The sequence below is a fragment of the Hemicordylus capensis genome, chromosome 1 (assembly GCF_027244095.1).
Source record: "Hemicordylus capensis ecotype Gifberg chromosome 1, rHemCap1.1.pri, whole genome shotgun sequence".
Taxonomy (NCBI): domain Eukaryota; kingdom Metazoa; phylum Chordata; class Lepidosauria; order Squamata; family Cordylidae; genus Hemicordylus; species Hemicordylus capensis.
In genome coordinates this window covers 50,252,001-50,266,982 of record NC_069657.1, presented here as the reverse complement: position 1 = coordinate 50,266,982, position 14,982 = coordinate 50,252,001, and the positions used below count along the sequence as shown (strand labels likewise).

The following is a 14,982-nucleotide window of genomic DNA, read 5'->3' as shown; positions in this document are numbered from 1 at the left end:
CTATGTACCGCAGGTTTCCTGGTGCATTCCAGCCATAGCTGCTCTAACAATTAATGTTGTTTTAATGAGAAAAGAACAGATGAGGAATGAATACTAAAGATTAGAAAATTCTGACTATGGAACGTTATGGAGAGCATATCATCCCCAGTGTAAATATTTTTTCCTTGAACTAGGTCCTAGTTCAGAGTGAATCCAAGTCAGGTTATGCAAAATGACTGTGCCTTAGAACAGCTGGTTGCAGAAGCAACCAGAGGGATGGCGACCTTGGACTTAATCCTGAGTGGTGCCCAGGATCTGGTGTGAGATGTCAAAGTTGTAGAATCATTGGGGAACAGTGACCATAGTGTGATCAATTCAGCTTATATGCAAGTGGAGCATTGCCAAAGGAGTCCAACACAGATGTGTTGGACTTCAGAAGAGGAAACTTCTCAAAAATGAGGGGACCGGTAAAAAAGAAGCTGAAAGGGGAAGCCAGGAGGGTTAAATCACTCTAGAAAGCGTGGAACTTATTTAAAACCAAAATAATAGAAGCTCAGTTGGAATGTACGTCATGAAGGAGGAAAGGGACCACCAAGTTCAGGAGGACACAGCATGGCTGACAAGTAAAGTTGGGGAAGCTATCAAAGGGGAAATGGAAGTCCTGCCCAAATGAAGAGAACAGAAACAGGTGGATTAAGCTTTTTGCTGCCCATAGGCAAAACTCACACTTTTACCTTTTTTTAAAAAGGCACCACCGCATAGTCTGATGGTTATAAGCTGCCTCCAGCCTAGAGGCAAGATGCCTCTAAATACCAGTTGCAGGGGAGCAAGAGCAAGAGAGAGGGCATGCCCTCACTTCTTGCCCATGGGCTTCTCAGAGGCATCTGACGGGCCACTGTGGGAAACAGGATGCTAGACTAGATCGGCCCTGGGCCTGATCCAGCAGGGCTGTTCTTATGTTTTTATGTTCTCATTTGTCTGATATTCCAGGAAACCATATATATGGAAAGAGCTGGAAACATTATTAAGATCCTTATGGATGCATAACTGGAGCACCTGAGAGTGAGACCGAGAGGAAGGTACCAGCAAATCCTGGGTACATAGGAATATAGGAAGCTGCCATATACTGAGTCAGACCATTGGTCTATCTAGCTCAGTATTGTCTTCACAGACTGGCAGCGGCTTCTCCAAGGTTGCAGGCAGGAATCTCTTTCAGCCCTATCTTGGAGAAGCCAGGGAGGGAACTTGAAACCTTCTGCTCTTCCCAGAGCGGCTTCATCCCCTGAGGGGAATATCTTGCAGTGCTCACACATCAAGTCTCCCATTCAGATGCAACCAGGGCAGACCCTGCTTAGCTATGGGGACAAGTCATGCTTGCTACCACAAGACCATGGATACGTCAGTTTCACAAAAATCTGAAGGGGGAAAAACCTAAGGGGGCAAAGAAACCCCCACCCCCAACTGTCCCAATGTAACTCAATAGAGCAGAATGTTCACAGACTAAAGCTATTCAGATGTTAGCCTGGCTAACTGACATTAGCGTGATTGTGTGAACTCATGCCAAGATTATCAAAAGTGGTGTGTCCCAAGAGGATTCCTGTCATGGCATTCACACAATCATGCTGATGTCTATTACTGACTTTAAACTTAGATTCAAAATTGTGTGAACCAGGCCATAATGCTGTATGAGTGTACAGATGTCTGTACACTCATACATGTTTTTTGTGTGTACATGTGTTAATGCTAAAAGTGAACCTGAGTTCAGGCCCCTCAAATGCAGGGTACAGATTGGAAGAATACTGTTGTACCTGTGCTCAACATAATGTGTGAATTGCTGTACCTGTGCACAGATTTGTACCTCTGTACACTATACACTTGTTTTATGAGCACTGAATATGATGTTTGAATAGAGATACAGTCACACATTCACGGTTTGGTATGGTTGCAACATTTTAAAACAACAATCAATACTTCTTGTTTCTATTCTCCATCCCAATTTCTCCACAAATCCTGGACAGAATTACAGGACTCCTATTAAGACATTATGCTGAGCACTCATACAATGGGTATACAGTGTATACAGATCTGTACCTAATGGCACAGTGGGGAAGTAACTTGCCTAGGGAGCAAGAGGTTGCTGGTTCTAATCCTCGCTGGTATGTTTCCAGACTATGGGAAACACCTTTATCGGGCAGCAGCAATATAGGAAGATGCTGAAAGGCACCATCTCATACTGCGCGGGAGATGGCAATGGTAAACTTCTCCTGTATTCTACCAAAGAAAACCACATGGCTCTGTGGTCACCAGGAGTCAACACTGACTCAATGGCACAACTGTTACCTGTGTACAGATACAGTCATGTTGAACACAGGTTTACAGCAGCACACTTTCTATCTGTATCCTCCATTTCAAGGGGCCTGTCTATCCAGGTTCGCCTTTAAAGTCCGAATGAATGAATCTTTATTTCAATCACCGACCAGAAGCAAAAAACATAGAAATGAAAGTCTAATTCGGACACTATACAAAAGACATGCTGTAACCAGGTACAGCATCTCAAACAGGGCCGGAAGGCCTGCCCTGGCCTTGTCACTCTCCACCACAGCTGCCACTCACACTTACAGCAGCATTTGTCTGAAGAGGTGAATGCCGGCTTCCGTGATGGTGGGCATTTCCACCTCCTGATCATGGAAGTACCCGCCATCATGGAAGCAGCATTCACTTCTTCAGGCGAATGCCACTGGAAGCATGAGTGGTGGCTGTGGGGGCCCTTATTTGTGACACCATACACTTCAAGCCCTCTTTGAGACACTGTACCTAGCTACATCTCTTTTTTATACCGTCTGAATGGACTCACAGTGAACGCACATTCACACAAAAGCATGTACAAGTGTATAGACATCAGTACACTTGTACAACATAACTCCTGAATAGGGCTAGGGTTGTGCAATTTTGAGTGTCTCAACCAGATGACAGCAAGTGGGGGCCTTAGAGACATTTCTGTGGAGGCAACAGATGTGCCCCCGTCTCTCTCTCCCTCCCCCCGCCCCCCACTCCCTTGAGAAACTGCCTTGTTAAACAGAATTTGTCGCGCTCCTTCTCACTGTTTCAACCGGGCTCCTTGTGCTTTTCAGCATCTCCTAAGAGCCCTGCAGCAAAAACAGCCAGCCAGTGGTTAGAGTGCTGAACTAGGGCCGGGGAGACCCGAGTTCAAATCCCCATTCAGCCATAATACTGGCTGGGTGACTCTGGGCCAGTCACTTCTCTCTCAGCCTAACCTACTCCACAGGGTTGTTGTGAGGAGAAACTTTGTAGTATGTAGTACACTGCTCTGGGCTCCTTAGAGGAAGAGCAGGATATAAAAATGTAAATAATAACAATAATAATAATAATAATAATAACAACAACACAATACAGATCGTATTATCGTACTGATCCTTCACATTTACGTGGGAATGACTGAGCCCATGATGGATTTCAATGAAACTGGCTTCCCAACAAGTGTGCTAAGTTGGAAATAAGTGCCATTGACACTTTCCTGGGGAGAAAACATATTTCAGAACCAGGCGCACCTCCGCCGCCCCGCGCACAGTTCTTTGCCCCAAGAGGTGCGATCCCCACCACCAAGACTTATTGCTTTATGTTGGCGACAGGCTGACTTCTTGGCGCTGCGCCCGACTCTGTCTCAAGGCAGCGAGGAATTCATCCCCTCCCTCTTAGCAAGTCAGCAAAGCCGCCAACCAGCCGGCAGGCAGGCCCGGCCCCATCAGGTGACTGTGCAGGGGGCGGGCCCAGCCTCGGGTGCCCCCCTCATGTGACAGCGCCGGGCTCCGCTTTCTCCAGTGCTCGGTAGCCACAGCCAGCCGGCAGAAGTTTCTTGCTCCTTGAGACGGAACAGACGAGACGATGCTGGCCGTGACGCTGCTCTTGCTCCTGGCTTCCAGTTCTGCGGTGCTGGGCGAGTCCCTCAAGTTCGTGGACTGCGGTGAGTACGTAGCCCTTTTGCCCTCCCAGCTCCTCCAGACGCGCCTGCTTTGCCCACCTCGCAGCCTTGCTCTCTAGGACTAGGGAGGCCTCCCCCAGCGAGCCACATGGCGCTATCCGTTGCGCAAGAGGAGGTAGGTGGATGCTGCTTTTGGTGGGAATGGGGCCTCTCGGCTTGGTCTACACCCCCAAAGTCGATGCCCTGCAGCAGCTGCCAGGATTCACAGGCGCTCACTAGAGGTTCCGCTTTCGGGAGGTGAGGCTGGCCCGGCGGCAACCCAACTCACGATCTTATGATCTGGAGTTTAGAGGGGAAAGGAAAGCACAGGCTGAAGTTCAGCTCCTCCCGGCCTATGCTGCTCTAAATCTCTTCCCCCACCCTACTTTATAGAGAAGTAGTAAGTGAGGCCCATCAGTGACCAGGCAAAGTCATTTTGCCTTTTTGTGGTTTTTTTTTTTTAAAAGGTGATTTGCAGCTCCCCCCGCCAGCATATTCTGGTGCAAAATGTAAGTGCACTAAGTGGCAGGATTGTTTGGTGTCTGTAGGTAATCAGGAAGTGTGACTTTATTTTGAGAAAACAAATCCACAAACAAACTCTTCAAAATATATAATACAAAAACACTCTTCAAAATATAGAATACATGTCATTTTAAATATATATAGGTAACAGAATTTTTTTATTAATGTGCTTGCAAAAGGGGAGTAAAATAACTGTTTGAAATTGTAGGATGTTAACTTCAACCATTATTCAGTTTATTCAATTATGACTGTATGTGGTAAATTTGAATCATAGTAAATTTGAATTCTGAGAAGAATCTTCTGTTTCTCTTGGGTGTGATGTCATTTTTGAATTATTCTGATTATTGAGTATTAAAAATCTGTTCAGAACAATAACAAAATTTCTTCTTTTAAAATACATTTTTAATTTTTTTTAGAAAACACCCCTTTCCCCCAGCAAATTCTGGTGCAAAAAACATGGCAGGATCTTGTATGCAAAATTTGGTATGTGTAGATAATTGGGAAATATGGCTTTCTGTTGCACAAACACACCCACAAACAAATTCTTCAAAATATATAATAGACTGAACACAGTCTAATTCCAGCATATTATATGCACCAATTTTTCAACACAGGCTGATTGGGTCATGTTATTTCATCATGCCTAATTTTTGTCATCCACACAAGTAAGAACCGTGTTCTACTCAGGTTTGGGAGTAAGGTAGTAGGAAAAGCTGCGTAGTTGTTCCTCCTACCTTGCTTCCACACAATTACTTCTACCCAGGTTTTTCTCCTACCTTGCTTCCACACAAACTGAAAATTAAAAGCACACACAGCTCCCAAACCCGGGTAGAAGAATGTTTTTGACTGTGTGAATGACCTCAGAGTTTAACAAAACTTTGTTCTATATTCTCTCTGACAGTGTTGCCTAATCTGGAAACAGTGCTTAAACTGGTTAAGCATTGCCACTTTCCTTATCTTCTGGGAAAGATGGCTCTTAAGTGTATCAGAAGACATATTATAATGTAAATTAAATATATGGAGGGAAGGGGAAGCTGGTCTCTCCATTGCTGGGTTAGCAATTTGCAATTGGATTTCCCCCCAACAATAGCCCTTTTCAGTCATTTTGATTGTGTATTCAGAAAATTTGCATAGTGGGGCGGGGATAGCAGGCTCCCCCATCCTCTTTCAGCACCTATTCATTGAAAGGATCCCCCGTGGGCATGGCTGTGCTAATGGAAAATGCTGTTCATATGATCTGGAGCCTTGCAGTCCATGTGCAAATACAGATGAGTCAAATGCATGGAAGCTCTGTTCAGACATTCAGTGAATGTGCAATTTGAACAACTGAAAAGGGCTATAACCTTATTGTTAATACAGAATTAATATCTAGGCAGTACTTGAAGTAGAGTGGGTGGGGAGGGAATGCCATTCCTTTTAGACAGGCCTGGTTCATCCCACCTGACGATCATCCCACCTTTAGCCAACATAGGAGCTCCATCCAAAATAATATCTTGGATGTCAAGATAATGCCTTGACATTAAGATTACAGATAATGTTAGTCAGATGGATTCTGGCATCTAGTTTATGAGGTTTTGGTGACTGTTGAAAAGTAGCACATGTTGTGTTCAATTTGTTTATCCAAGAGGACTAAAAAGGATTTGGTCCTCCAAAGAAAATTGGGACCATATAGGCCTATATGTTCAGAAGGAAACAGGATCTCTAGATGGGACTGAAGAAAAGAGTGCAATACAAGAGGAAGTGTATTCTTCCACTTCTCTTCCTTTACCCCTATAATACCCAGTCTACCACTCCTGCTTTCTTCAAGGGCTGTTCCAAACGTGGTGGTTTTTTTACACAGAGAAAATACCTATTAGATCAATATCATGTGTGAGTCAACCGTCTATTTCTAGCAAAAACTGCTAATTTACTCGCAGGTTTTTCTTTGAAACTGGAGTTAAACAGCCTTGCAAGTTTGCAATTTCCTTGTTCCATTGCTAGGATGTAGCCCTGTTACTTAGCAGCCACTGGTGGGGCAAAGGCCCCCATGTAGTACAGTACTGTTGGGGTCTTAGGGGAATCAGAGAGGATGAAGAGGCAGGAACACACACAGCCCTGAGTAGCACATCCAGAAGCCTAAGGGAACATGCCCCATGCACACCAGTGCAAGTGAGTGCCCATTAATCATTGTAACTTAGTTACATAGATAACTTTTGTTGTGGTTAAGATGTGTGGAGCCTAGCTGTATTGCTACACAACACTTTACAAAGAATGATGTTTCAGCAGTATTCACATGCACACAGCAGCCGGCAATGTGTATCTTACTGCCACAGCAACTAAAGGAGACGGATCGAGCCACCCATAGTTAATTTTCACATGCATGGATAGCAGTAAATATGCTGGAGAGGAGTTCAGGAAGTAATTACCTTCCTTGAATGCTAGTGACAACAATTCACCCCATTCCGGGCAAATGCTTTTGGGAATGCCGTTTCCTTTGTGGTATGGAGGTGTGTGCACAAAAGCCCTTGGTTCTGAGAATGCTGTCCCATAAATGGAAGTACTGTCAGTCGTCGTCACTTCCTGTTGACACTTACCATCAGAGCAGTGTGGGTGGTGGGGAGGGGGCATGTGTGGCAGGGCTTGACAAATCCTAGGTGCCAGGGAGCCATTGTGCCTAGACATGTAACTGTGACTCCTAGACTAGAATATTCAGTGGAAGAGTTATGTAATAAAATCTTTATTTTAACAATTATTTAATTAATCTTTATTTTAATAAAGATATATTTAATAAAACCTTCATTTATCCCAGACAGCCCTATTTCTGTTCTAAGTATGGTACTTGTAAAGGAGATAAAGAGAAGATTTACCCTTCCGCCCCGCCCCCCCGCCCCCCGATGAGGCTTTTTCTCACAAGCTGCCGAGTCCAAGCCTAAGCAGCCAAGCTTGGGAGAACGGTTGGGATCCAAATCCAGCTGAAGCCCGGCCCTTAGCCAAGGTTAAGGGCACAAACTAACCCAGCTCCTGGGATTGTGTCTCAATGCAAGCTGCTTGCAGCTCGTGCTGATACAGAGACTCTGGGATTCTTGGAGGCTGGGACAAGGTCTTGGCTTCTGTGTACCCGGCTACTGGGAGCAGCACAAATAGTAATCCATGCTGCTCCTGGCAGCGCTGGTTGTGTGGGCATGTGGCTGGAACACTGCAGAGGCTCAGAGAGGTCATCTGGGGGAAGATAGGTTGAACCCTGCCTCTCCCCTCCATCCCGCCTGACCACATGCATGCTCAGTTGTATGAATAGCCCTAATCCCTGCTACTAAATCTGGTAATTTTGCCCAGAGTCCATTGTCTGGTTCCTAAAGTTTTGGGCTGGCTTCTAGATCCAAAGTAAATTTGTCAAGGCCTGTGTATGATTTCATAGACAGCCTCTAGGCTGCTGCTTTATTCTTCTGGTTTCATAGTTGATTCGAAACTAAAGCCTGCACATACTAGGAAGTAAATGTTTAGTGAAACTTTCTGAATGCCTAGGCTTCGATATTGGAACTGAAGTTGTCCTGCTTTACTCCTCTCTCAGGCAATCAGGCTTTTTAATTCATTCAAAATTTAAATGCAGACCCAGCAGTTTCCTGAAGTTACAACTTCCTGCCAAAACTCTACACATTGTTGTGGAATCTGTCCAAAACTAGGATGAGAAATCAGTGTGTCACTAGTCATATGAGGATAGAAGTAATTTTATGTACCACACAGAAATGACTCACACTTTAAGAGACAAGTGCATTTGCCATGGGCCCATCAGTGTTTTCAGCACTAAACATCTGTGAAGTGCAAAGAGATGCAAATGACATTCATCCTGTGCTACAGCGGACTCTTTCTTCCGCTCTCTCACTGCTTTCAGTGTTTAGATTGATGCTGCTATATGAATCTCTCTGTATAGAAAAACCAGACCTTCCATCCCACTATACTGTGGCTAAGCAACAGAACTTGAGTTGGGACTCTGCAATGCATGGCATATTTATTTGTTTTTTATTTTGGAGCACTGTTCACTTCCAGAGTTCTATTGTTTTCCCCCCATTTTGGGGCCCATTCAGACTCCCATCCTATGCATTTGTGGGCTTTGTTCTGTTTTCAGGTGATGTGCAGTTGCCTTCTGGTGGGCACCATCTTAGATATGCACTCTGTCCTGACATGAAGCATTGTCCTTGTACAGTATAGGCAAGCAAGCAAGCAAATAAATAAATCCATCCATCCATCCATCCATCCTACTGCCAGTCAAAAATAGTGGCTGCTACAGCAGCAGCCGCCACCTTTTCATGGCAGTGGTTGACATCCTGATGAACGAAGGACTGGTGCAATGGGAGAAGCACTGGTACTTCTGGAGAGTTTCAGACTTACACAGTACTGCTGCCTGACCAGCTGAGCAAAGGGACTCGACCCACAGCTTCCCTTCCATTACTGAAGGCTCCAGACAATGTCAGCCACTGTGTTTCAGCTTAATCTCTCTTATAGGGTTGCTGTGAGGATAAAACAAGGAGGGTTGTGTGTGCTGATTTTGCTGCTTGGAAGAAAGGTGGCAGAAACAAGTTGTCAATAATATGCCTCTCTTGATGGTGTTTATGCTGCAAACACTGGTGCACATGGTGACAAATGTGTTTGCTCCATACCATGAGACCTGGCCTTCAAATACTCCTGGATGTGGGGGAAAGGTTTACCTTGAACACATTGACCACTATATTTAAAAACAACATAAAGGGATTTGAAACTGGTTTTTGTGAGTTAGTTTTAATGTTGGGCTTGGAGAGATTCAAATCAATAACAAACAAACAAACAAACAGCATCTCATGCATTATGGGAGACTTGAGAGGCTACAGAGTTAGTTTCATTCACTGAATGTTTCACTGAAGTCTTAGCAGCATGATTAGTACTCTTATTGCTGAATTTGAGGCCCATCTTCCTGTAGGGTGCTTAGTCAGAAAGCTAGTGAAAATGGGGCAATTGCTGTTTGCAGCTAACAGGCAAGCATCTGAGCAAGCATTGATCGTCTAAGCAAACAGGAACCTCAGTTAATTGATATGGGATAGAAAGTAGAATGATCTGTAAACTTTGTAGGGGTTATACTTATATTGGTGAAGGAAAGAACAAAAGCAACACATTCTTGATTTCACTCGCAGAAGCTTGTGAATGGACCCAATTCCCCTGTCTCTGTAAACCTCAGCCTAACTGGAATGTGCTACTCCATCTTGAGTTATGTTCTACTTTGTTTCCTTATAATGTTGCCATCCACATGAAACAGACTTTGAGGACTGGGAGATACAAATATTGCTGCAAACTTTACCAGGAAGAGCAAGTTATTTGTTTCCACTCAAATTCTCAAATTCTTTAGGTTCTGAAAGGGAAGGTCAGAGAATCCAGCATAATATCCTTCTGCATTGCTAGGCTATTGATTTCCTATGTAATAATACCTTTCGCTGATTTCACTGAACATGCAAGGGCCTTCATTTGGTTATGAAATGTTCCTTAATGCCCCAATCTGAGCCCAACTTCAGATACTGGTTTATTTGCAAACTTTGGCTAGAATAAGCCAGAGTTGGCCAGTTCAGATGTTTCAACAAACAGCATTCTTTCTCCCATCACACATGAAAGGAAGGGGAGGAGCACAGTTGCAGTGTTGCACCCAAGAGACTGTCTTGCATAACAAGGGCCTTAAAATGATGGTTTGTTCTTTTTCTCCTCACAGGTTCCAAAGATGGAAATATTGTAGAGGTCAACGTGAGTCCTTGTCCAACAGAGCCTTGTCTTCTCCACAAAGGAGAGTCCTACAGCGTCAATGTCACCTTTTCTAGCAGTAAGTACATCTTGTTCGCAATGTCTCCATGTAGGAAAAGCCATGAAGACCACATGCAGATCACTGCATGTAATGGCTGCACATGAACCTCTTTTGCTGCTTGTACACATGCTGGAAAGCTGCAGTTGACTGAGGCAGGGGGTCATTTCCCCCCTTGATTTATGAGGGAAATGCAGTATGGGTAGATGAGGAATGTTCTTAATGAATGTCCCTAATGGAGCAGCAAAAGCATGTTATCTCTTGTAATATTACTACTTAAAATGTATGTATTACTTCTCAACAAACAATTCTCAGAATGGTTGTATGCTACTTTGATAGCCCCCATTCCCTGGGGGCTGCTGGTAAAAACTTTCTATTTCAAATGTCACTGGCTAGTTTGTTTATCTAACTATTTCTTCTCTCAGAGATTCAGAGCAAGGGCAGCCAAGCAAAGGTGTATGGAGAAATGCTTCACGTGGACATCCCCTTTCCATTGGAACAGTCTGATGGGTGCAAGTCTGGGATCAATTGCCCTATTGAGATTGGTCATTCTTACAGCTACTTGAACAAACTACCAGTAAAGAGCGACTATCCAAGTGTAAGTGTCTAAATGTCCTAGTCCCAGTACTTATACCAGCCTTTACTTTATTTATAGAAGAAGGTGTTAATGACAGGTAATGTAGCCTATCTGATAATCATTTGGTTGACCTTTGTCAGGGGGATTGGCTCTTTATTCAGGGTTCTCCCAAGCTCAGCTATCCACACAGCAAAAAGTAAACTTGTTTCTGAACTGTACCACTTCAGACCACAGGGAAGGGCTTGCATGATGAAAGGCTCCCCCATGAAAATTTTTTTTCCTATTCATAGAAAATTAGCATGTTAGGAAGATACTAAACTAGAACCCTTCTCCTTGACACCTAGGTTTCTCTGTGCAGGGAATTATTTCATAAGAAGAAACAACAAATCAAAATGAACCTCAACTTCCTGTCAAAAATCAGACCTCCCAGGGAGGTTTACCACACCAGCTTCTGTTTATGAGAACTAGGTGCAAGTAGCAGCTTCTTCTCATGAGGAATGTGTCCCTTCCCCATCTTTGAAGGCACAGGTGGAGAATGTGACAACTTTGTTGTAACGACAAGTAGTCAGGAACATCCTTTCTTTGTAGAGACATATAGCAGTGATTCTCTGCTGAGCAGACTGGAGAAATGCACAAAGGATGTTCTCTAGCACTAAGGAATCCAGCTTGGTGTGAGAGCTGCAGGTTCCAACATATATGAGAATACTCTGAAACCCATTCTTCAGACATTCAAAAAAAACAGATCCTGTATTTGTTTACAACATCCTGGGAGCATGCCCTTAAGTCCTGTGCTGAAATGCTCAAAAAGCCTCAAGAACACACACCCACACACCGGCTGTCCATCCTTATGGTGTTTGTCTGAAGAGGCAGCCTCATGTATGATAGTGGTTGTTTCCAAGAGCAAAAGGTACGCCAGCCTTCTAGTGATGGAAACAACCACCATCACAAAATGGTGTTCTGTTGTATATGAGTACAGCATCCCTTTCTCTGTATGTATTCAGCGAGCTGTGGTACAACCCCCAGACCCTACGTGTCACCACCTGTTTGATTCCCCCTTTCTACAAAGAAACCTTAAAGCAGCATTGGCAAGCCTGAGGCCCGTCGGTGGTTGTTGGACTGCAACTCCCACAATCCCTGGCTACTGGCTGGGGATAATGAGTGGTAGTCTAAGTTATAAAGCCTAAGGTAGGCCAGTGGGGGAAATGCTTGACTAACAAGCAAAAGATTACCGGTTCAAATCCCTGCTGATACTATATTAGGCAGCAATGATATAGGAAGATGCTGAAAGGCATCATCTCATACTGCATGGAAGGAGGCAGTGGTAAACCTCTCCTGTATTCTACCAAAGAAAACCACAGGGCTCTGTGGGCACCAGGAGTCGAAATCGACTCAACAGCACCCTTTACCTTTTGGCTACTCATGCTCTAAAATCTAGGTGCCTGAAAACCAGCTTCTCTCACAACTTTCCTCTCTTTTCCCCACAGCTTAAGCTAATAGTCAAGTGGACGCTGCTTGATGATCAAGGCGAGATGCTGTTCTGTTGGAAGATTCCTGTTGAGATCACCAGCTAAGAAAACCCTCCTTAGCTCTTTGGGTTTACTGGGGAGGGGGAACAGGGAGTTGAGAATAGAAAGAAGTCTTGAATGCTTTGCTAGAAAAGGCACTTCTTGTTTCAATTTCTGTAGCATCTCTGCAACACTTACTCTCTTCCCCCAGACCATGGTCTACATGCAGCAGGGGGTCATCGGTCAGAACTAATTCCCGCAAGAAAGACTGGAGGTTGGGAGGAGTCTCACTATAGCTTAGGGCAAAGGTTCTTCTAATCATTGACTGAAGTGGTTCGTGGAGGATTTTGATGATTTGAAATGGAACATGCATCATGGAAACTGAGCTTGCAAACATCAGGACTGTTGTTGCTTCTCGACACTTCAGTGCCTCTTGTGGTCAGATGCTGCCTGCAGGCTTCCATTTGGTCCCCCACTCCCCGCTTTGTCATGACCTGAGTTTTCCTTGGATCTGTCGTTGGAGCCAAGAGGAGTCTGAATAACAATACCTTCAGTGGCTACTTGCTGCAGAGGGGGAACGTTGTCCTCTTAACGGATGCCAAACCAAATTGCATTTGGTCTCTCTGTAAAGATCATTTGTATTAACCAAAGTTTTGCACTATCTTGTAACTCGCCTGGAGTTGCTGGGGGAGGTATTCTCCAAATCGCAGCCTCTTTTTATAACTTTCTTTTAATAAACCCTTATCATTAAACTTCTGCCTGTTTTTTTGTGGGGATGCTGAAGTGTTGATTAAGGGGGAGCTGTGTCCCATCATGCATCTGGAGATATCAGAAGGCCCTTCAGTATAGTATCCATTGACTAGCTGCAACCTAGTTGACTGATCACACAACTAGCTTTTCAGTGCGTGGAATATGTTCTGGAAAGAACTTGCTGAGTTCTCTCTCCTGAAGTCTCTGCTTAGCTGTGTTCCCTCCTGATGCTAATAGTAGGCTTCTGAAAATGTAGAGAGTGGCTTGTGCATGAGAGCAGTGGTGGGGTATAGACGCTGCTGGATCTGAACACAGCATGGGGCTGGTGGGGAGCAAGCTCTCATTGAAGCAAGCCAGTCGTTCTTTCCAAACGAACTCTTCACATGAATCAGCAATGAATTCCCATGAATCAGCAAAACATGGCCCACTTGAGGCACAGCATTACAGTTCTGTAACATTTTACCCTGGAGCTGCTGTGGATTCCTAAGCAGCCCCAATGCTTCTGTGAATGAGAGCTGTGCAGGCAGCACTACCACAGTTCCCCCCATTGTGGTCGCACTGCTTGTGCAACCGTTCATTCAGAGCAGTGCTGGTGCTGCTTAGGAGTCTGTAGCATCCCCAGGGTGGTGTGTTATGGAGCCATAATTCTGAGCATCTTGGCTTTTAGGTGCCTCCTCCCATCCTACTGGCTTCCAGCTCTAAGTCTGGGAATGAAAAAACAGGGACAGTTATGACTAGACTCCGTCTGTAAGCCATAAGGCACAATATAAAACCATTTATTTAACACTATGTTGCATTTCCCCCCAAACAGAAAGCACCACAGTGAGTACTTTCCCAGCCTAAAGAACTGTAATCCTTCCCACATCCCAAACTAATAATCCAGCAGTCATAGAAAGTGCAGGGGTGGATGCCCATGGCGTGGGATGAATACAGAGAGACTGAGCCAAAAATGGCCTTTGGAGTCCAAGCTACACTTGCCAGACTATAAATAGAATCCATACGGAACTAGGGCATATGATCCTGCACATTCAAGATATCGAGGAGATGACATGGGGACCGAACATATTGTTGGCTGACAATATGAGTAAGTAACTGAAGGACAAGGACTTCTGATAAAAATGGGATTTGGCAAGGATGAAATGGCACATGGTGAGGGGGGGTCCGGGCCCTGAGAGTTTACACTGTGGCTGAAGCAGGAAGCTTGTGTTGAGCAGGCCAGCAAGGTCGTGTTGGAACTGGAGCGTCCCTGTGGCCTTGGTCCCTGTGAGTTTAACCCAGTGAAACGTCTTGAGTTTTTGCACTTTGGGAATCAATCAAAGGGGTTTAAAGCTGCTGCTATCCCAGGCACTCTTTCTTTCCCAGCTGGAAGAACCTCTAGATCCCAAAGCCAAGTGTCTGAAGGGGTTGCCCTGTTCCATCACCGCCTTTGGAGTCACGCTGCCTCTGGACTCTGAGTTGCCTCCGGCACGCAGCGGTGTGGTTCAGCTAAAGCGACATAACCAGGCAAGCACTTGCAGCGATAGGAGCCTTCTGTGTTCTCGCAGGTGCTGCCCTCGCACAGGGTTGCAGAGGTGCTTGCTTCTTCACACTCGTTCACATCTGATAGAGAGGGAAAGAGAGCAAGTCTGAGTTAACAGTACAGAACCTCTCCCACATTTCTTTTGGCCAGCATCCTCAGCGGTTAAATTGAGATGCTGGCTACACATAAAGCACCTAGGCTGAGTTCTGGGTTCCATTTACCAGCCTCTTTACAGGCAACACCTGCCCCCTATAACTTCTCTATCTGTATTTATACAAGCAGCACCTCCCTGCACAGCCTGCTTTAGGCCAGGCTAGAGCTGCACAACTCAGGCTTCCAGCTGCTGCTGGACTACAG

General features: G+C 44.9%; 2 protein-coding genes across 10 annotated transcripts in view; one reads left to right on the top strand and one right to left on the bottom strand.

Moving 5' to 3' along the window:
• The first annotated feature begins 3,749 nt into the window (after positions 1 to 3,749).
• NPC2 (NPC intracellular cholesterol transporter 2) lies at positions 3,750 to 13,108 on the top strand. Its single transcript, XM_053276942.1, has 4 exons — positions 3,750 to 3,961; positions 10,188 to 10,295; positions 10,700 to 10,872; positions 12,336 to 13,108. The coding sequence occupies exons 1-4, from the start codon at positions 3,883 to 3,885 to the stop codon at positions 12,420 to 12,422; spliced, it is 447 nt and encodes a 148-aa protein (XP_053132917.1). The 5' UTR covers positions 3,750 to 3,882; the 3' UTR covers positions 12,423 to 13,108.
• A 758-nt stretch (positions 13,109 to 13,866) lies between these two features.
• LTBP2 (latent transforming growth factor beta binding protein 2) overlaps positions 13,867 to 14,982 on the bottom strand; it is a 259,813-nt gene continuing 258,697 nt past the window's right edge. For all 9 annotated transcript variants that reach the window (XM_053276860.1, XM_053276887.1, XM_053276867.1 and 6 more), the window contains one exon: positions 13,867 to 14,705. In XM_053276860.1, coding sequence (XP_053132835.1) covers positions 14,539 to 14,705 — 167 coding nt within the window. In that variant the 3' untranslated portion in view covers positions 13,867 to 14,538. The remainder of the gene's footprint in view (positions 14,706 to 14,982) is intronic.